This window comes from Paroedura picta, chromosome 5, assembly GCF_049243985.1.
Source record: "Paroedura picta isolate Pp20150507F chromosome 5, Ppicta_v3.0, whole genome shotgun sequence".
Classification (NCBI taxonomy): Eukaryota; Metazoa; Chordata; class Lepidosauria; order Squamata; family Gekkonidae; genus Paroedura; species Paroedura picta.
The window spans coordinates 111,845,089-111,867,051 of record NC_135373.1 but is presented as its reverse complement, the minus strand read 5'-3'; the positions used below and the strand labels follow the sequence as shown (position 1 = coordinate 111,867,051).

Sequence of the window (21,963 nt, the reverse complement as noted above, 5' to 3'; positions counted from 1 at the left end):
GTCTCGGGGAGGTTAAAAGTATGTAAAAACGCATGCATACATGGTTTTAAAAGCAATAGACAGTTAAAAACTAATTTATTATTTTAAATGTATGAAATCTCCCACCATCCTAAGTATAATTTCTAAATTGAGTTTAGGGTTCGTTTAATTCATTTGTACCATGCCATTCCTCCAATGGGGAGTATGAAGTGGCTAACATTATTTCTCTTGCCTCCATACTGCCCTAACAAAAACAGCCCTGTGAGGAGGATTAGGCCAAGGGTATGTGACTGGCCCAAAGTCACCCTTAAAGGCTTCTTGGCAGGGTGGGGATTTTCCCAGATCTTAGATTAGCATTCTAACCATTATCCAGAAGTGCTAAAGTCATTTGTTATGAGAGCCAGATCATCACTAAACATCACTTCATTAAACATAATAAAGCTCAAGTTGACAACTCACTCCTTACCTGATTGACCCTTCCTGGTGGTATGCCACGAATAGGAATTGAGCACTGTCCCAATGAGGGCCAATGAGTTCAAATTGCTTGCAGATAGACTACTTTCTCAATGAGGGCCAATCCATTTGGATTGCATGAAGATAAGGAGAGAGCACTAACTGGCCCTCTCTGTGGGAGTGTTGCCAGTAGGGAGAGAGCACTGTCAATGAGTGCTAATCAGTTCAAATTGGGTGTAGATAGGAAGATAACACTGATTGGTCTTAAAGCTCAAGTTGGCAACCCACTCCTTACCTGATTGGCCCTTTCTGGGGGAGTGTTACCAATAGGGACTGAATACTTTCCCAATGAGGGCTAATCAGTTCAAATTGCATTCAGACAACTCACTCTATACTTGATTGGCCCTCCTTGGGCACTCTCCCAATTACAGCCTATCATGCAACAACTTTGGAGGTCCAATGACCAGCTTCAGGGCCAATGGGAGGTATTGTGAGCCCAGGTTATTAAAGGCTCTTGACTCAGCTGGATGAGATCTTAGCCCAGCCTGATGTTCAACAGGCAGAGAGCTCTGACCAGCAAGAGGGAATGGAGCTGCAAACAAACCAGGGCTTAGATGGCAAAGTTGTTGCAGGAGCTCCTCAGTCCTCTGCTTAGCCTCCAGCTGCAGCTCCCTGTCAGCCCACCTGGTTTACTGAGCCAATTAAGCAATGCCATGGCTGAAAGAGAGCTCCAGTCTAAAAGGCATCATACCACATTAGCAAGACAGTTGCTGACTGCATAAAACTGTGAGTCATCACAGAGTGAGGATTGAGAGGCTGATGACAGCCTATATTAGCTTGAGGCTGGGAGGCCTGAGTTGTGGACCTTCTCTTGATTCTCCCTGCCTTCCTGTGTCAGCTCATCTGTGCTTCTTTCCAGCAGAGAGCTGAAACCTGAGATTAACAGAGGAAGCAGCTGGCTTCCCTCTCTTGCCTGGGGAAAATGGAGGGCAGGAAGAGCTGAGGATGGGGCAACTTACCAGCTGCAGAGCATTTTAGAGAGGTCAGCATCTCTTCCATCCAGCAAGCAGCAGGAAGAAGATGAGAGATAAGCCCCATAATTGGCCCTAATTGGGTGCTCTCTCTCTATTGGTGGCTCACCTTCAGGGAAGGCCAGTCAGGCAGGGAGTAAGTTGCCTCAATGAGGGCCAATTTGAACTGATTGGCCCTCATTGAGAAAGTGCTCTCTCCCTATTGTTGGCATACCCCCAGGAAGGGCTAATCAGGTAAGGAGTTGTCAACTTGAGCTTTATTATGTGTATTGATTTTTAAAGTATTATCTTTTATGCAGACAGGTCTCTTGCATTAAAAACTCTAAAAATAATAATTAATAAATATTACAATAAATAAAATAAATTCCAAATGTCCCTATGAAAAACACAATTCTACACAGCACCCTTCAACAGTAGATGATTCTGAATAGAGCAGATCTCACTCCCAACACTTACATTTTGCTGTGGATCAGCCTCAAACTCTTCAGGCTCCTTTAGGACAATAGTTTCTCCCAGGGCACCTGCTACGAGGCCTGCTGTTCCTCAGCTACCCTGCATGCAGCTAAAGCCCATTTCTGCAGCTCTCCCAATGATTTTGTTCCAGCTTGAGCTAAGTGAGTTGTTTTTGGTGCTAAGTTTTCCAGGAATCCCCCCTGTGAGACCACTTAGTGCCATTCCTGCTGACTGCCTTGTGAAGCTCTCTTGATCAGCACTTTTTGAGATTCAGCTCAGAGCTAGCACAGAGAATGGTAGTTTTCCCCTGGATGTCACTGTTAAAAACTGTACTGGCTTATTTCCTTTGGGTTGCTCATTAACTTATTCATGTTTCTCCGTTTACTTCTAAGTATGGTTGCCGATGTCAACATGGTCCTAGTCTCCTGCTCAAAATGAAACTAGCAGATTTTATGGTGCGTCATTTGACGCAATTTGATTTCGGTGGCCACATGCACGATCTGGTGTCCTTTCCAAGGTGTGGAAAGACACAGCTACCTCTTCAACCTGTATCGACTTCAAAGGATGCCTTCCATTCTGATTTTCTAACCCATTCAGTATCAGTGCATTTGGGAAGGGATCCATAGACTCGCTTGAGTTCATGCAAGGCTACAGTGATCCATGCAACAGTCACTTCTAGATTAGACTTCTGTAACTTACTCCAGGGGTAGTCAACCTGTGGTCCTCCAAATGTTCATGGACTACAATTCCCATGAGCCCCTGCCAGCATTTGCTAGCAGGGACTCATGGGGATTGTAGTCCATGAACATCTGGAGGACCACAGGTTTGACTACCCCTGACTTACTCTATGTGGGTCTGCCCTTGTCTTTGACCCAGAAATTACAGCTGGTGCAAAACGCAGCTGCTAGGGTCCTCACAGGTACATCTTGGAGGGCCCATATCCAACCCATGCTGAGGCAGATGTATTGGTTGCCAGTTATGGCCCTGATCGGATTCAAAATTTTGGTATTTACCTTTAAGGCCATCCACAGTTGGGCTCTGCCTATCTGCTTGTCTCCTTATGTCCCCCCCTGCATGGTTCTTTGCTCTGAGGGAGCTAATCTGCTCATGGTCCCAGGAAACCACACCTGGCCTCAGCCTGGGCAAGGGCCTTTAAGGTCCTGGCCCCAACCTGGTGGACCAAGCTCCTGGAAGAGCTAAGGAACCTGACGGAGCTGTCTAAGTTCCACAGGGCCTGTAAAATGGAGCTCTTCCACCAGGTCTTTGGTTGAGGCCAGGGCCAGGAACAACTAGGGCCCCTCCTGTGGCCAATGTCCCACCATCATACGAACCCCACCCTGTGGTGATTGGCTGAAGATTGGGGAGCAATGGGGACTTATACCGCTGTCTTGTGTTTCATGCTTATTAAGAGGTTTTGATTGATTTTATTGGGGGGGGGTTACTTGTTTTGTATGTAACCCGCCATGAGTCTATGGAAAGTGGTGGGACAGAAATCGAATGAATGAATGGTTTGTGGTAACCTTAAAGAAATTATTTGGCTTGTTTTCCTCTCAATACCTGCCCTATCAGCAGGAGGGTAGGGTTACCAGCTCAGGGTTAAGAAACTCCTGAAGATTTGGGGATGAATTTTGGGAAAAACGAAGACCTCAGTTCCATAGGGTCCACCCTCCAGAGAATCCACTTTCTCCAGGGGAACTGATTTCTGTAGTCTGTGAATGAGCTGTAATTCCAGGGGATCTCCAGATCCCACCTGGAGGCTGTTATCCCTACCTATCACAAACTGCTGTTTCAAAAGTAGCTTCTCCTATGGCCAGGGACAGAGGAATTATGTTTAAGGGCGGTGGGAAATCACACGAATGGAAGGTTTTCTGTTGCTTGTAAGATGGACAAACTCCAGCCTACAGCCCATTAGTCACGTGCCTTGGCCTGACCTACGCTCCTGAGAAAAAGCTAGCACCTTGAGGGCCAGTAAGAGCAATGGAGCAGGTGAACAGGCAGAAATCTCCAGTGGTTCCCTGGTGTCACTGGCTTGCACAAATGTAAGTATGGGTGAAAGGAAGGTGATAGGGAATTGCTAATAGCAGAACCTGGCAGAGATGGTCCCCAACTCAGAGCCCTCAAAATTGGGCACAGGGCTTAACCCTTGAGGTAGAAATCTTCCCCACTGCATTTCTATCTTGTGGCTGAGTGGTAGAGCATCTGCTTGTGATGCAGAAGATATGAGGTTCAGCCCCTGACACCTCCAGTCAAAAGGATCAGGTAGTAGGTGATGTGCAATTCTTGTGCCTGATCCTGGGAGAACCACTGCCAATCTAAGGAATCACTACTGACTTCTCTAGACATGGCAGCTTCATATCTAGAGATGGGTGTTTTTCAGTAGTAGGAAAGAGACCAGGGCAAGCATTCATGAGAACAGACATACTGCATTTCTGGCGCTCTGTGATTTGAAGGCGTATGAGCTGCAAAGAAAATATCCTCCATGGACTACTTTGGTGTATCTATTATCAGCCAGCACAACAAGGTATTACCCCAGCAATTTTGACTAATTAGTATTCAGCTTTATTTCAGGTGCATCTTTTTTTTCTCCTGCAGTGGTTGTGCAGCTTCCATTCTAATGTACGTCTTTGTCCCACTGCCAACTGGCAAAAGAAGATTTTGGCTGCAAAGTCATTCTTAAAGCCAGTTAATTGCATTTTCTGCTTGCAGTGATTTATTTTATGTCTTGATTTCTCAGTGGCTACAATTTCTTGCTTTCATCACAGGTCTTTGCTTTAATCTCCTCCAAAGCCTTGACCTTTCAGAAGATACCAGTCTAAATTGGGCCAAAGCTAACATGGCTTGCAAAGCCTTCTTTTAGGATTTGCTAGAAAATATCAGACTACTGGTTAATCAAAGCCCAACTACCTCATCCAACCTGCCAGAGGCCAATTTTGAGGGAAGACTTTTTATCCACAAAGCAATTCTAAATAATAGATTAAATAGCCCTGGTAGCTACTCTGCAATTTCATCTCCACCTCACCCTGAATGCTAATTTATAAGAAGAAAAAGAACAGTTGGTTTTTATATCCCACTTTTCATTGCCCGAAGGAGTCTCAAAGCGGCTTACAATCTCCTTCCCTTTCCTCTCCCCACAACAGACACCCTGTGAGGGAGGTGAGGCTGAGAGAGCCCTGATATTTCTGCTTGGTTAGAACAGCTTTATCAGTGCTGTGGCGAGCCCAAGGTCACCCAGCTGGCTGCATGTGGGGGAGGAGTGGGAAATTAAACCCTGTTTGCCAGATTAGAAGCCACCACTCTTAACCACTAACCAAATAATAACCCACCATTATTCCAATATATGGGATCCAAGGTGGGGCCAAACAACCAAACCCCCCTCCTACTACGACTGCTACAAATCTGCTCAATGCACTGGGTCTCAGTAAGAGTTGAAGTGAGGCTTTTTGCAGTTTCCACCATTCTTTAGTGTTGTTATGTTAATGTTATTGTTGTTATCACCTTGTTGTTACTATAAATGGAGTTACCTGTATCATTTTCTTATTTCATGTAAACTGCCCTGAGCCTTTGGGGAGGGCAGTATATAAATACAATCAATCAATCAATAATCAATTAAAACAGTTTAAGACGATGTCTAATAATAGCAGGAAAGCGGTCAGCAATACATGCAACATTAGTAAAGAAAGATAACTATTATTATGAATCCCAGAAATAATTATGTCGTCACATAATTTTTCTTTGTCCATTCTTTCCACCCCATGCATAATTTTATAAGCCTCTATCATGTCCCCCCTTAGTTGTATCAAAAAACTAAGAAGTCCCAGACTCTTTGGCCTTTATTCATAAGGAACGTGGTCTAGCCCCCTAGTCATCTTAGTTGCCCTTCTCTGAACTTTTTCTAGCTCTGATATAGATTTTTAGTTAACATTACATGCTCAGAGAAGGGGCTTTATCTTCCTTCCGGACCATTTATCCAGCCTGAAACAGACAAGGAGGCCCCTGTTTGGCCCATAAGAGATCCCCACGTGTATCCCAGGGACTTCCTGCCATGGCAAGGCCTTGAGTTGAATGAGGCATCACACATACAGTAATAGAAGAGAACACACAACTCACATCAGACTGGGTAACGTCTAACACAGAGTGAGTATCATCAATCAACTTGTGCACTCTGTAATGCATGGATCCAGAACAATCTGAGTCCTCCTGCCAATGCTCTCCCCAAAAAGCTCATCTGCAGTACAACTTTAAGGGGATGGCATCCTCTTCTGATCTAGGAGGGTGTCCCACAAAAATAGGGCAACCAAAGAAGATGGTGGTGGCTGATCCCATCTTGGTGTGTATGCAGAGGGGGAAATAGGAAGAAGGCCCCAACGGATAGCAGACACATACTAGGACAGAATTCTAAAGGTGTCCAGCTCCAAAAGTTTGGAGACCCCTGGGCTGGCTGATTGCCTAGAGATTTCATCTTGCCATCGCAAAGTTCTCCTGAGACTGCGTCACAGAATCTCAGTCTCAAGGCCAAAACCGAAGACTTGGCAACTCTTGTGGAGGTTCATAAGAGGAGCTCTGATGTGTTTTGCTATGCACCATATGCGCTGAGTGCTGATCCTGTCTGATAAACAGAGTCATTTAGCAATTAACTGGACATTTCTTGAAAATGCATCTTGGTCTTGTTTTCTCCAGCTGTGGGAGGGTCACGTTTCTAAAGTCAAACTGAACACTGCTAAAACATTCTCATGAAATTAGGGATGCCTGTCCCCATGTGGGACCTGGGAGTCCCCCCATTTTATGGCTCATCTCCAGGTGATAGAGATCAATTTAAATTGTTTAAATATGAAAGTATTTATGGTGAGGGGAGGCTTCCCAGAAAAGTGACAAAAAGAGATTGTGTTCAGGGCAGGGGAGACAAAAGGGCTGATGGGGTGGGGCAGGGAAGATGCATAAAAGGTAATCCATTTAGCTAGCTGCTTGATAGTGCTTAGATTTGGAAGTAAGAAAGACTTGTATTTGCTGATGAAATTACCTTGATTGGCTGATGAAATTACCTAGATAGACTTAAGGTGAGTGCTTGACTTTGCAAGGCCCTGGAGCAAAGAGTAGATATGCAGATGCCCCATCTATCAATCAGCCTCTTGTCCAAGGTTTTGGTCATTCAGTAGCATAGTCTGAGGAGAGTCTTGGCCTCTCCTTCTCCAAAGCAAGGCATTGCTAGCTCCTGACACAAGGCACATTTAGCCAGGATGGAATCAGCACACATCTAGGTAGGAAGGGGTCTTTGGTCACGCTCCCCCCCCCCCAAACTCACACACAGACACACTATCCATAGCAAAAGATAAAATAGAAATGTGGACATTTATTCCTCTATGGTGGGGACAGCAGGACACAGTAATAATGCAGCTGTTAGTATCCCATCTGAGAATGGAAACCATAATTCTCTCAGTCCATTACTTGTCAGGGAGTTTCATAAGGTAACTGTGATGGACTGCAGTAGAACATCTACACGGAAGTGCAGGAGCACCTTCAAGACCAACCAGCTTTGGTGGCATGAGGTTTTGGGAATTGAGAACTTTTCCTTGTCAATTAACGACAAAGCGAGCTTTGTCATCAAAGCTTAAACCCCCCCAAACCTTGTCAGTCTCTATGGTGCTATTGGACTTGAATTGAGTTGTACATAAGTCAGGCGTTCTCAGCCTGGGTTTTGTGAGTTGAACACTTATTGAGTGACTAGTAAAAGAGCCCATTGTAGAATTAATACAATGGGCGCTAGCAGGCTATCGTGGTTGTGGGGGGTTGCGGGCAGGGGCCCGTGGAGGCGGACAGGCAGGTTGAGTTAGTGGTGTGGGGCGCAATTAGGCAGAAAGGGAGAGGCGAGGGAGCTTACCGTGCAGAGGGGCCATTTTTGAGGCCGGTGTGCGGCTCCGCGGCGCCATTCTGGTCGCGTTGGCGAGCAGGATGTGGTCTCCCGTTGCGGCTGGTCGTTGGGCCTAATTATTCCGGCGAGGAAGTTGGCGAGGCTGCTCAACGGCGCTGGTGATGTTGGCGGCGAACTGTGAGCAGGCGGCGGCTCATTGGGGCATTGTTGTTCAGCGCGGCCATGTTGGACGGTGGGTTGTTTGTGCGCATGTGTGGACTCTCACTCCCGGAAGAGGGAGCACAAAGAGGACCCAGCGGTAAATTCCATGTTTCGGCGGCGGGCTGCAGGGCTCCGTGGCGATGTCAGAGAAGGCGGTGGGAGGCGAGTGCGGCCAGGGGCTCGGCGGCGGGCTGCAGGGCTGTGTGTGGATATTGCAGGAGGCGGTGGGAGGCTGTCGAGCGGCTGCAGTCTTTGTCCGAGTCCTGGTTTTCGAGTCCTGGTTTTTCGGCGGTGGGATGCTGGCGAGCGGCTGCAGTGTTTGTCCGAGTCCTGGTTTTCGAATCCTGTTTTTTTGGCGGCGGGAGGCTGGCGAGCGGCTGCAGTCTTTGTCCGAGTCCTGGTTTTCGAGTCAGCGGTGGTTTTTCCTGGTTTTTTGGCAGCGGTGGGCTGACGCGGCGAGAGGCGCTTCGCGCCTCTCGCCGCGTCAGGCCGGGAGCAACTGTGAGCCGCGCTATGTGCAGCTCGCAGTTGCTGGGGCTGGGAATCAGAGGGACCAATCGTGAAGCGCCTGCCGATTGGTCCCTCCGATTGTCTGTCATGAGGAAGGGTCCGATCCGGACCCTTCCTCATCCCGGACACATCCCGCCCCAGAACCTCTTACTGTTTTATTTAGTCCGTGGCGCCGCGGGCGGTGTACAGATATGACCACGTCAACCTGTCCTCCCCCAAGATGGGCTAATGATGGGGCTAGGGGGGTGGGAAGGGGAGGAGCCCCAGTAGATGTGTACACAGCTATACTCCCCAACCGTATTATGTACAGTTCTGGGGTTTCTCGAAGCCTGAAGAAGATTTCAGGTGTTTCTTAATGGTAAAAATGTTTAGAACGTGTTTATGTTGTAGCCTCAGGAAGTACATTATTCTTTCCATGTAGAGGAGCTCATGTAGTTCATGGGCATCTGGAGAGACAAAGTTTGGCAAAGCCCGCTCTAAAGCCTTCTGATTGCTAGATGAACATATCTTTCCCTTCCCCCTTCCATTCTCTCTGTCTCTGTCTCTCTCCCTCTTTTGTTTCTTCACAGACACTGTTATCTTCTAATGGTGCCCCCCCCTTACAAAAATAAACAAAACCTCCTTGGATTTTATTCAGTTGCCACAAAAACAAGTAGGATTGACTGACTGCATTTGAGAATCTGACAGCCTAAGTAGCTTCATGATACTACCTGGTATCTCGGGAGGCATTGCTCCCTCTGGGAAATCCAAGAGGTTTTGAATCCCGAGGCTCCCTCATAGTTTACAGCTGGCTTTCCATGATAGCAAAGTGAAACCTCAATGTTTGGAGGTAGAAAATACAAAAGTGGAGTCATGCCATACCTAGAATTCATATTACCCAAAACACCTTCCTAATGCATGCCACCTTTAATAATCTCATGGAAAACAGATGTATATGTAGATTCCAATTTTGGAGGCTATATTTCCTGAATTACAGCTGGTCTCCAGATAACAGGGATCAGTTCCCCTGGAGAAAATGGCTACTTTGGAAGGTGGGGCTGTATGGTATTTGCTGAAGTTCCCCCCCCCCCATCCCAAATCTCACCCTCTGCCACCAGCATCCCCAGGCATTTCCCAGATCCTGACTGGTCTCAAAATCCTAGGGGCTAGCAACTTTATTATAACCTTACAAAGTCCTCTTCTTCTGTTACACACAATGAAAAACTCATGGAAAAAAGCACAGCACACATGTATGAAGGCACTAAAAGGTAAAGGTATCCCCTGTGCAAGCACCGAGTCATGTCTGACCTTTGGGGTGACGCCCTCTAGCGTTTTCATGGCAGACTCAGTACGGGGTGGTTTGCCAGTGCCTTCCCCAGTCATTACCATTTACCTCCCAGCAAGCTGGGTACTCATTTTACCGACCTCGGAAGGATGGAAGGCTGAGTCAACCTTGAGCCGGCTGCTGGGATTGAACTCCCAGCCTCATGGGCAGAGCTTTCAGACTACATGTCTGCTGCCTTACCACTCTCCACCACAAGAGGCTCTTAATGAAGGCACTACTAATTGCATAATATTAATGAATAATAAAATCCAAACATATATAATTTTGAACACTGAAAGCTCTGTATAAATGCTAAGGGTCATGGGAACTGTTGTCCAGGGACAGCTGGAGAGCCCCAGTTTGGCCACCCCTGTCATAGGATTTACTTAGATTTGCAACTTCTAGTGTGTATGGGTGGGGGGGGGGCATGGGGACTAGCACTCACTATACATTATGACCTGAACCACGAACATTATTCAGAAGGCTGACACACCAGTGGTACGATTCCTAGAGGGGACGTCGTTGATTTATTTCCCATATCTACTAGTTCATTGCCACCAAGAGATGACTGTCATTGTCCCATTTGGATCCAGGCAGCCATGCAGATACTATGTCATCTTACAACAATGTCCCTGACATGTTACAGCGACTGCAAGTAATTTACAGCCTGATTTTCAAGAGCCGGGAGCATCTCCCCACCTCTCGTAACTCAGGTTATTAGCGCTGTCACTTCCCAAGAGGGGTAGCGATGCTCACTCGTCTTTGTAAATGGCTTTAAGGCTCAGGGATTTGGTTGGGGGGGGGGGGAATCTGCTATGGAAAATGCAAAGCACTCACAGCCAAACAAATCCAGCGATTGCCATGCAAATCCAGACCCACCAGGGGTTAAATAATCACTTCAATCAGCCCTGCTTCTCCTCAGACTTTGCAGGGCTGCATCATGCACTGTCCGTTTATTTAGAACGCTCCAGGGACACATGAATAGTACAGTGCAACCCTCATTAGCTCTTTTGGAGGTAATGTGTGTTTTAAAGTCCCCGAGAAGGTGGGGAGCTGGACTGGATAGGTCTCTGTGGTCTCCTCCAGCTCTGTGATTCGGTGCTGCTAGAGGGAAATTCTTTGGAAGATTGTGTCTTTTAAGCCCAAATGAGAGGACAAAATATGGAAAGTGTTCAAGGAATGGTACTATAATATCCTCCCCCCCCCCCCAATCTTGGTTAATAGAAGAGTTGGTTCTTATATGCTGCTTTTCTCTACCCGAAGGACTCTCAAAGTGGCTTACATTCACCTTCCCTTTCCTCTCCCCACAACAGACACCCTGTGAGGTGGGTGAGGCTCAGAGAGTCCTGATATTACTGAAGAAGAAGGGTTGGTTCTTATATGCCGCTTTTCTCTACCCGAAGGACTCTCAAAGTGGCTTACTGTCATCTTCCCTTTCCTCTCCCCACAACAGACACCCTGTGAGGGAGGTGGGGTTGAGAGAGCCCTGATATTACTGAAGAAGAAGGGCTGGTTCTTATAAGCCACTTTTCTCTACCTGAAGGACTCTCAAAGCAGCTTATAGTTGCTTTCCCTTTCCTCTCCAAACAAAAGACACCCTGTGAGGAAGGTGAGGCTGAGAGAGCCCTGATATTACTGCTCATTCAGAACAGCTTTATCAGTGCTGTTTGGAGGAGGAGTGGGCGAGCCCAAGGTCACCCAGGTGATTGCATGTGGGAATCAAACCCAGCTTGCCAGATTAGAAGTCCGCACTCCTAAGCACTACACCAAGCTGGCTCTAATAGAGGCTGGGTTACCTTTGAGCCAAACATGTCTTTTTTTCCAGGAAAAGAGAAGAGAAATTTGAGTAAGCCAGCATTCTCCTCCTTTTGACCTTCCTGTACAATGGAAGCTGATGTAGAACAAGAACAGAGTGATATAAGAGAAAAAGAGCTGGGGTTTTGTACCCCACTTTTCACTACCCCAAGGAGCATCAAAGCCGCTTACAACTGCCTACCCTTCCTCTCCCTGCAACAGATATCCTGTGAGGTAGGTGGAACTGAGAGAAGTCCCAAGGTCACCCAGCTGGCTGCATGTGGAGGAGTGAGGAATTGAACCTGGTTCTCCAGATTAGAGGCTGCCACTCAACCGCTACAACAAGATGGCTCTTGCTCCGTGCAGGTGACTGGGCAATGACCCGCCTGGTAGAGAAAACCCTTGACACAGCAGCAGAACTCACCTGGATGGAGCTCAAGGACCAGATGCAAAACTGAGCTTATGCAGAGAGAGGAAAAAGGAGTGGGGGGAATTTGCTGGTTGGAGAGAGAAGTCACAGGAGCAGAAAGGAAAGCCAAGCCAGATAGAGGGAGAAGGAAGAGGAAGAAGAAGCCTGAATGGGAGAAAAATTGTCTCAGGGATGCTCTTAGGTCAAAAGGCAGGCTGCAGTATTATAGCTCTTCTCTTTTGTAATGTATTGCAGTGGGTGAAGATGACCACACCTTGAAGTATTTGGAGCTGTCCACTGAAAATAAAAAACATATGTATGAGGAAGCAGTCCCCAGGCTTTCAAGTCCCCATGGACCACATGAAAGCATCAAGTTGTCCCTGTGACCTGCTCGAGTTTACAACCTTGTTGTAAATGTTGCAGCTTCCAGATGCTCTTCAAGGGCAGCCCTACGTACAGCACATTGCAGTAATCTAATCTAGATGTTCCCAGGGAATGCACTACAAGTGGCAAGATCTTTTTTTTATCCAGGAAAGGCTATAGCTCATCAGCTGAAGCTGGTAATGCATCCTTTTAGAATTGGATTAGACACATTCATAAAGGACAGGCTCATCACTGGCTATTAGAGATGTGATGACTAAAGGAACTTCCATATCCAGGAGCAGTAAACTTCTGAATGTTGGTGCTTGGAGGCAACATAAGGGGACGATTTTGGCTTCTGTGTTTTGTTTTTTGAGCCTTTCCAGGAGACTGATGGACCACTGGTCTGATCTAGTGGAGCTTTTCTTATGGTGTTACGAACTCTCAGGTGAGTGTGGATGCAGGCCATGCACACTGGGCCTCTCTGTCAAACTTGTCAACAGAACCCAAGCCCAGGTGTTCTCCTACATCTGCTGAATTAAGTGGTCAGGACTCAATGAACCGTGAAATGAATCCTATTTTTGGAAGCAAACTGCTTTTGAAACTGAGAGATTCTGCAGATTCTTGCCCTGAATTCTGTTTCTGGGTTTCAACAGCAGAGTTTTCTTCAGCACCTAGTTTTATGAGAGGGAAAAGCCGGTGAGGCAGTCTCTTGTCCTGAAGAATGGGCATCAAGTCCCACTGGCACCTCTGACCACATCTCTTAATGATATTTCTATCATGTTTTTATCCCGCCTTTTGTCCTCACAGCCAGGGTTCTCCCCTCACCCATGTTGGTAGGCTAGTCTGAGAGAAAGAAACCAGATTAAGGTCAAACCAATGAGCTTCATGGCAAATTGGGAATCTGAACGTGGCTCTCCCATATTCTAGAGTAGCTGTCCCCAACCCCTGGTCCAGGGACCGGGACCGGTCCTTGAATCAGTCGGTAATATTTTTGGGCCACGTATCCTCCTCGTCCTCCTCCCCAGCTGCTGCTTCGGGGGCTCCCCTGCCACTCTGCCGCCAGCTCACCTTTGGTGTTCTCCTGTGGCCACCATGGCTGGGACTCCCCCTTGGCATGGCACTGCGCAGCTGCTGCTGGCAGCGCCCCCCAGTGGGCGGCAGGAAGTCAGGAGTGCTGGCGGAAAAGCAAGCGGAGCAGGGGCTCAGGAAGTGGCAACGTCCCTCAGGAAAAGACTACCCCTCCCCTTGGGCCTCAGTAAAATTGTCAAGTGTTGACCGGTCCCCGGTGATAAAAAGGTTGGGGGCCACTGTTCTAGAGCACCCTTTTGACCATGGAGAAGTCCATGAAATATTTTTCAGGCTTTGAGGAGTCCTGGAACTGGGCCAGAAGTGATGTCAGCTGGCCACACCTCCCAGCCGTGCCTGAGGAGGACTGTGGAGGGGAGAGAAATGAGGCGGTTTAAGGCAGGAGTAGGCATACAGGCTCCACCCCTTCCCGGTAAACTGAAGCATCTAGTTCCTTACTTTCACTCCAGTGCTGGGAACAACTCGTGGCTGAGGCCATTAAGGCAGGATATAGGGCAAAGCAGTCAAAGGCTCTAGTGCTGTACAATCTAGATTACCACTAAGACTATGACTTTTCAGTGGATCAATACTGCCAGGTTTTTGACATCCTTAACAGCTAGGAACACCAACCTCCAGGTGGCACCTGGTAATCCCCTGGAATTACAGCTCATTGCCAGACTACAGGGATCCGTTCCCCTGGAGAAATGGATCCTTTGGAGGGTGGGCTCTCTGGCACTGTAGCTCAACTGAAATCCCTGTCCTCTCCAAATTCCATCTCCAGGAGTTTCCCAGTCGGGAGCTGGCAGCCCTATACCTCCCTGCCAGTGGGCAGGAGGCACATGGCAACCCTAATAGCAGCAGCATCTGAAGATCTCAGCAAGAGATCCCATTTAATTCAATGCCAGCTACTGATTTTGACACAGTAGCAGGCCACCGGGTTGTCCTGAGCAGCCCGCAACTTTAGCAGTTGATTAATCCCTTTCTTTCCCCAAAACTGGTTCTGATCGGCTTTTCTCCACAATTGGTCAATAAACCCTACAGATGGGGCTCCTGTGTGGCCTGTCTCACAAGAGACTTGTTGTAGCCCTTGGCTGTATGGCCAGCCCACCCACACCTGGAAAAGGACCCCCTCCCATTCTTGTCCCTCCTTCCCCAGTGGAGAGGGGAGAGAGGAATTAATATTTAGGGTTTGGGGATTCCTGTTTGAAGTGTTCACAGTACCAATTGTAGGACTAAATGAATTTAGAAAACAGGGCTTCCCACTTGTACTAAAATCTGCGATCACTAGGTGTCATTATAATCTCAGAAGTGAAGAGAGTCTCCTAAATTGGGTTTTTGTTTCTGAGTGCCGATTTTGACTGTTTAAAGACAGACCTTAGCTGTCCCCTTCAGGAATCCCAGAAGGACTGCTGATTGACTGACTGATTTGAACACTGACATCTCGTCTTTCCTCGTGGCTTAAGGTAGATTACAAAGAACAATTCAAAGCAGTACGATTTAAAACCAACAAAGCAGAACCCAAAGTTCTCCCAAAAGATGCACCACATTTAAACAGCTGTCTGCTGAACTTTATACTTCACAGAAGACGATTCTAGAACATATGATTCTTGTTGCCTTGGCAATTGAAAGGTCACGGTATAAACTAGGCCAGTGTTTGGCCCTGGGGTTCATTGTATGGTTGGTGAGTGCATCTTTCTGCTGTCCTCTCCAGCGCTGAGGTGTATCTCGGATAAGTGTCAGGTAAGGAGAGCAGCTGACTTCACAGGTCTGACCCTGCGCACACTCAAGTTATGACCAACTGGTTTCTACTGAACATTGAACATCAGTGCAGAAATCCATCATGCCATGTTTTGCTGACACAGAGAAAAGGTGAGGGAGGATCCTGCTGAATTTCTGTACATGAGACAGGAGCAGGACCAATGAAATATGGTTTACAAGCCTAGTTTTCAACCCTGAACACATTATGACAGTTAAAAAAAAACCCACTTTGTAATAACTGAAATGGCTGAAGTTGGGTTTGGCCTTGCTCTGAAAATAAGGACAGCCACTGTAGAGCAACCCGGACACAACACACACACGCACACATATACCGCCTCACCCCCTTTGACAGGTGCTCTTCCTTACACAAAATGAGAATTGCTGTCATTTGCTAGGTAAGGTGAAATTTATTGGCACAGTAATTCAGACCTGAGTGCGCAAAATAAAAAAAAAACCATATAAATATAATGGCCATACACAATACAATCATAAAACATATCATGATACGGGTACATAAATAAACTTGACAACTATCTGACCAAGGAACTATGTGTTTTAACAGCAGCAGCAAGAACGTGGCAACCTGTCTTGTTACCTGAGGCCTCTCCTCACTTAACCTCATTGCCCCACCCGTGGCTGAACACCCTGGGAACCTTTTAACTAGTGAGCCAATCAAGTTGCCCCCGATAGCATCATAAACGGGGCAGTAGAAGAGTCTGTGTTCTCTCCTTTCAATCTGGCCACTACTACAAAAACAATATCTGCTTAAAGGGAGTATTCTTGTTGCTAGAATTTCTACTGATCAAGTGAAATAAGTGGAGCTTCATCAGTTAAATTGGGTAGGATAATAATGGGGTATTTATGGGGTTTTATGTGCTTTTACTTTGATTTTATATTTTATTGTGAACCGCCGTGAGACCTTTTAGCGAACGGTGGTATATAAATCCAACTATCTATAAATAAACAAACAAATAAATAAATAGGAGTCCCTGGCCCAAAAACACACACGAAGAAGAGTTGATTGCAACCCAGTAGATGCAGAAGGAGGTCCCGTTTTCTCTAGAAGGGGTAAAATAAAGCAAGTCAAGCCAACCCCCCCCCCCCCTCCATCATCCTCCCGTTCAGCGTAGAGAAGGATGAACTGACCAAGTGGGAGAACTGCCCTCCCAAATCTATTCACCCAGAGGCCAGTGGCAAAAGCCCGCATGAAGAGGCGCCCAGCAGCTGAAAACCCCCACCATCTGGAAAGGATAGGAAGAAGCAGCGGCTGGAGCTAAGGCGGAGAAAAGCCTCTCTGCTTTGGCGCTGCGTTCCTCAAAGGGAAAGAAACCAGGATCTTTCTCCCTCCAGACGAAGCTCCTGCCCCGCACATGGCGGTGGCCGCATGGAAACCCGAAGTGACGGTTGAGTATAAGAGAGTGGTTTGGAGGGGAGTTTTTTGTCTCTACGCTGCCGCCGGAAGCTCTTTCGGAAGGCGGGTTGGGCGCTTTGTGTTTGAGCTGCAAGGCTTTGCAGGGGGAGCTCCGCCTTCCAGCGGCCTCGGGGTGTCAGCCCAGGTAGAAGCTGCTTGGGGTCTGCTGCTGTAAATAGTGCATAGCATACAGCATTCGCTGGCAGGGGCTCATGGGAATTGTAGTCCATGGACATCTGGAGGACTGCAGTTTGACTACCCCTGGCGTACAGTGTATCCTGTGGCAGGGTAGTCAAACTGCGGCCCTCCAGATGTCCATGGACTACAATTCCCATGAGCCCCTGCCAGCAAATGCTGGCAGGGGCTCATGGGAATTGTAGTCCATGGACATCTGGAGGGCCGCAGTTTGACTACCCCTGGAACTAGTTACTACGATTGTTGATTGGGAAATGTCAGCCATCTCTCAAATCTAGCACCGGTCTGATTCTGTTCTCAGATTCATAAAGCGCATGAAACTAGACATGGCTGTTGCAGGAAAGTTTCTGTTTAGGAAGGGCATGATCGGGAAGGCCCGGTCTGCTTTTGTTCTGTGATTCAGCAGGCAGGCGTTCTGCACTAAGGAATACGTGCTGAGGTGATCGTTTAAAGCCCAGTTGTAGAGAACTTGGCCATGGTCCAATAAATTAGTGCTTCTGATGTGATTGCAGTTTTGGTTAGGTATCTTTTTAAAAAGGACGTTTAAAAATGTATTATTTAGATTTCCATCCAGGGCGATTTCTCTGTCAAGGAGCTCCAAAGAAATCCATGAAAAAAAAGAAGGCTGGATTAGAAAGGGAAAGAGGCTGAAAAAATGTGAGAACGGGAGGCCAAAGGATTGTTTTTTTTTGGGGGGGGGGGGAGCTGACAACAACCAATTAAATGCCCCTTTTGTCACATAGGATGCCATTAATTGCAGGAAAGTTCAACCTTCAAGGGAAAGACACAAAATAACACTTGTGTGCTTGAATTAATGCATTCAAGAAAAAATAATGAACACACATGCTTCTCTTGGTCACATGTTCCAGAAATCTGTTTCAGGTGTGTGTTATGTTGGATATAGTTATTTCGTTTATAGCGTAGGCCTCTTTTAGCCTAGCTCATGACGCAAGCAGACAGCCTACTGCAGGGGTCCCTGGAAGAGCTCCTAAAAGGGCCATGGGCAAAAAAGGTTGGGAATGGCTACCCTAGATCAGGAGTAGTCAACCTGTGGTCCTCCAGAGGTTCATGGATTACAATTCCCATGAGCCCCTGCCAGCGTTTGCTGGCAGGGGCTCATGGGACTTGTAGTCCATGAACCTCTGGAGGACCACAGGTTGACTACCCCTGCCCTAGATGACTATAGTCATTTTGTTGTTTGTTTGATTTATATGCTGCCCTTCGAGCAGAGCTGGCTCAGGGCAGTGTACAACATTAAAAAACACAATAATAGAAATTAAAATTAATAACAATTTAAAACATTTAAAATGTCAGAGCTCTCTCAGACCCGCCTACCTCAGAGGGTGTCTGTTGTGGGGAGAGGAAGGGAAGGTGATTGTAAACCTCCTTGAGATTCCTTTGGATAGTGAAAAACAGGGTATAAAAACTAACTTATTCTTCAGTACATAATTATTTCACTGCAGGTCCCCACTTGTACTTTATAGTACTGTGAAATTTTAATATGTATTTGAATTACAAGTTGCTTGCCTTAATTTGTCAGAAACCAGTGAAGTAAACATTGCAATGAAGTAAACATTAAAGGGGAAGATGTTGTCTTGTGATTTGTTTTAGGGATGTTGGCTGTAATAAAGAGGACTTCCTTCGTTAGTTCTGATTTGTACACAGTAATAGACTTGGAACCCCATCTATAGGCTGTCTATTCATTTGTTTTTCAGGAATAGCTCCCTGTTTCTGCATGAAGGTGTTGTTTTGAGTCCTTTTCCTCTTTTTATCATTTTCTGCTCCAGAGTCCCATTTCTAATGCTCTGAACAAGAGTTGGAACAGAGGTTCCCATCAGCAGCCATGATTTCCTGGGGCTGGAGATGGCAGGTACTCTGGTGTGGCAAGTCTGTCTTCAGGAACATATCAGGGCAAAAGGATCAGAGTCGCCATTCGCCTTGGAGGTGCTTTCACCAGGGGACTTCCGGGAGCCTCGTTGACCCAGAGATAAGGAAGTTTTTGGAAGAGAACACGGAAATCACCAGCAGCGGAAATCTGACACCGGAAATCAAGTTACGGCTGCTGACCCCTCGTTGCCCATTCTGGAAGGAGAAAGCTGCCTTGTGGCCATATAAAGAACCCTACTGGGCAATCTACTGGCCTGGAGGTCAAGGTCTATCCAGGTATATAAATGGAAGGACCACTAGAGGGCAATCATGTTCTGCAGCCTGAATAATGGGAGCCCTCCCATTCAGGGTTTCTTCTTAAAAATCAGCCAGATAATTGTTTTTATTAACCAGTGTGAAGCTGAATAATAGAATCAGAGTTGGAAGGTACCTCCAGGGTCATCTAGTCCAATCCCCCCCACACAGTGCAGGAACTCCCTTTAAGCCAGGCTGAGATGCTGTGTTTTTGCCAGGCCCCTGTAGGTTGTTACAGTTCAACTGAGTGTGTACTGAATCTCCTTTTCTCACCCCTTTCATGGATCTAATTGATAACTTTCAGGCAAACTTGGGCCCCAGCATCTCTTGTTTTGACTAGTCAACTATTGATAGTAAAGCCAGTCACTGGCAGTCTTCAAGCAAAGGTTGGATACACATTTTTCTTGGATGCTTTAGGATGCTGATCCTGCGTTGAGCAGGGGGTTGGACTAGATGGCCTGTATGGCCCCTTCCAACTCTATGATTCTATGATTCTACATTAACCATGAAATAGAATCATGGCGTTGGAAGGGGCCTTGCAGGCCATCTAGTCCAACCCTCTGCTCAACTGTTAAGTGTTCTAATCCAGGCTAAGCCTTTTCCCAGGTGGGGGACCGTTTGACCTTGCTGGGAGAAAGCTTTCCCCAAGGCAGAATGAAGAGAGAAAATACATGAATTTATTAAGGGCCATCGGAGAGTTACTCACTCTTAGTCTAAATCCAGTATTCTAACCACCGTAGCACCACCCAGGGGTCCAGCCTTAAAGTTGAAAAGTCCAAGTAAGGCTACAGATAGATTCAGCCTGAATTGATTTGTGGGATCATGTAAGAGGCTTGCCCAAGGGAGCTAGCTAGCTTGCCGTGAGTTTCTCTTTAACTTTCTTTCTCGTTTTGTCTTTCGAAACGTACTCAGATACCTTCTCGATAACCCCAACATTGTCCAAACGAAGAAAGTCCTAGATCTCGGAAGTGGGTGTGGAGCAACAGCCATAGCGGCTATGATGAGCGGTGCAGCTGACGTTGTGGCCAACGACATCGACCCCAGTAAGACACTTTGTTCCAAGTGCAATGCGCCCCCCCCCCGCTAGTTAGTGGGAAAGGAAGGGTGGATCATTGAAAGCCACAGTGAGCCCCAAGATTCCATGGGGGGGACACAGAGAGGTGAGAAGAGTGAGCGTATCCTGTTGCCCATAAGCTACAGCTCAACATACGTGGTCCACGCTGAAGAACATTGGGCAAGGTGCCAACAGCTCACTAACTCCTTTGGAGTCCACATTCTACCGTTGGAGAGTTTGACCAACGCTGATTCTTCCATAATGGCAACCAAGTGGTAGACCACTGGAAGTAACTTCTGGTTGGCTCATAGTTCTGGCAGGTAATGGGGGCATATGTGAAATGGCTTCTGTACGGGGCAAGCAACTTTCAATCATCATATTTTTCGACATGGAACCATGGCCAGCTGCCTTAAATCTTGAGGTTGTAATAGGACTGGGGTCTAAGTTTACAGTTTAAAGAACTATTTTTACTGTTTTGGGAGTGGGGAGTGTCCCATTTTTCCTCCCCACCTTCACAGTGGTAACAATGACCCCTCCCTTTGATTCTACTTCAAAAAAGATATGGACAGAATTGAGAGGGTTCAGAGGAGAGTGACAAGGATGATCTGGGGCCAAGGGACCAAGCCCTATGAGAAAAGGCAGAGGGACTTGGGAATGTTTGGCTTGGGGAAGAGGTGGCAACGAGGAGACATGATGGCTCTCTTTAAGTATCTGAAAGGTTGTCATTTGGAAGAGGGCAGGGAGCGGTTCCTGTTGGCAGCAGAGGAGAGGACCCACAATAATGGCTTTAAATTACACATAGAGCAATACAGGCTACATATCAGGGAAAAAATTCAGTCAGAGTAGTTCAGCAGTGTAATAGGCTGCCTAAGGAGGTGGTGAGCTACTCTCACTGGCAGTCTTTAAGTAGCAACTGGACAGTTTTTTTTTAGTGAAATATCCTGTCCGTACAGCTATCTATAGAAACAAATTTTGTTCAGGAGCCTCTGATCCAGCATAGTAAGGTTGATCTATTGTATGCGGGGGAATCTGAGTTTTACAACATTCTTTGGCATCGGTTCATCTGTGTTTCCATTGTCTCTCAGTTGCAGGAGCTGCCTTAACAATGAACTGCGAATTGAACAACCTGAATCCCTTCCCTTTCCTAACGGACAACCTGATTGGTTCGGAGGTTGGCAGCTGGGACCTCATCGTCCTGGGCGACATGTTCTACAGCGAGCAGCTAGCCAACAGCCTTCATCAGTGGCTGAAGAATTGTATTCACGAGCACGGGACTAACGTGCTGATCGGGGACCCTGGCAGGCATCACTTTGTCAGTCACAAAATACGGAGTCAGTTGCACAAACTCTCAGAGTATCCTCTCCCGGATCTAACCCAGCAAGACAACAATGGGTCCACCAGCACCACAGTCTGGAATTACCGACCTTGACTCCCATGGTTCCCCAAAGGCTGGATTACCTTGTGCAACTCAAGCTACATCCAGATTTGGGCTGAAGCCCGTAAGGCACCATTCTGCTATCACTTGGCGGAAGAGCTTATTGGCTGGCACAAAAGCAATAAAACTATTTTCTTAAGGCTTGTAGAACTCTGTGGAAAACAAACTTGCTCGTGCCAATATGTAGCTGTTTCCTCTTATAAAAGGTCTCTCCCCCCCCCCCAGTGAAAATGATTTTGTCAATTTAGGCCTGCATAATAACGTCTTCTCATTTTGAGGTCATAGAATCATAGAGTTGTATCTTCTGGGTCGTCTAGTCCAGGGGTAGTCAACCTGTGGTCCTCCAGATGTCCATGGACTACAATTCCCATGAGCCCCTGCCAGCGTTTGCTGGCAGGGGCTCACGGGAATTGTAGTCCATGGACATCTGGAGGACCACAGGTTGACTACCCCTGTCCAACCCCCTGCACAACGCAGGACACTCCCAACCCTATCGCTCTTC

General features: G+C 47.0%; 2 protein-coding genes across 4 annotated transcripts in view; one reads left to right on the top strand and one right to left on the bottom strand.

The window, feature by feature from the left end:
* The window catches only part of DENND5B (DENN domain containing 5B), a 136,433-nt gene extending 135,837 nt beyond the window's left edge, over positions 1-596 (bottom strand). Inside the window, exon 1 of the mRNA XM_077339915.1 lies at positions 446-596. The gene's annotated coding sequence lies outside the window, so the exon portion shown is untranslated. The remainder of the gene's footprint in view (positions 1-445) is intronic.
* Positions 597-15,049: 14,453 nt separating this feature from the next.
* Positions 15,050-21,611, top strand: ETFBKMT (electron transfer flavoprotein subunit beta lysine methyltransferase). Of its 3 annotated transcripts, none has more exons than XM_077339907.1 (4): positions 15,050-15,167; positions 18,579-18,954; positions 19,885-20,015; positions 21,112-21,611. In XM_077339907.1, exons 2-4 carry the CDS (start codon positions 18,635-18,637, stop codon positions 21,453-21,455), a joined length of 795 nt encoding a protein of 264 aa, XP_077196022.1. In that variant the 5' UTR covers positions 15,050-15,167; positions 18,579-18,634; the 3' UTR covers positions 21,456-21,611. The 3 variants fall into 3 exon arrangements, with proteins under 3 accessions (XP_077196022.1, XP_077196025.1, XP_077196024.1); XM_077339910.1 differs by having other exon boundaries at positions 15,161-15,296; XM_077339909.1 differs by lacking the exon at positions 15,050-15,167 and adding an exon at positions 16,623-16,741.
* The last annotated feature ends 352 nt before the right edge of the window (positions 21,612-21,963 follow it).

Coding starts and splice junctions, on each gene's coding strand:
- ETFBKMT (XM_077339907.1), top strand. CDS start 18,635: ATGATTTCCTGGGGCTGGAGATGGCAGGTACTCTGGTGTGGCAAGTCT. Junction 18,955..19,884: donor GGAGGTCAAGGTCTATCCAG/GTATATAAATGG, acceptor AAACGTACTCAG/ATACCTTCTCGATAACCCCA. Junction 20,016..21,111: donor GGCCAACGACATCGACCCCA/GTAAGACACTTT, acceptor ATTGTCTCTCAG/TTGCAGGAGCTGCCTTAACA.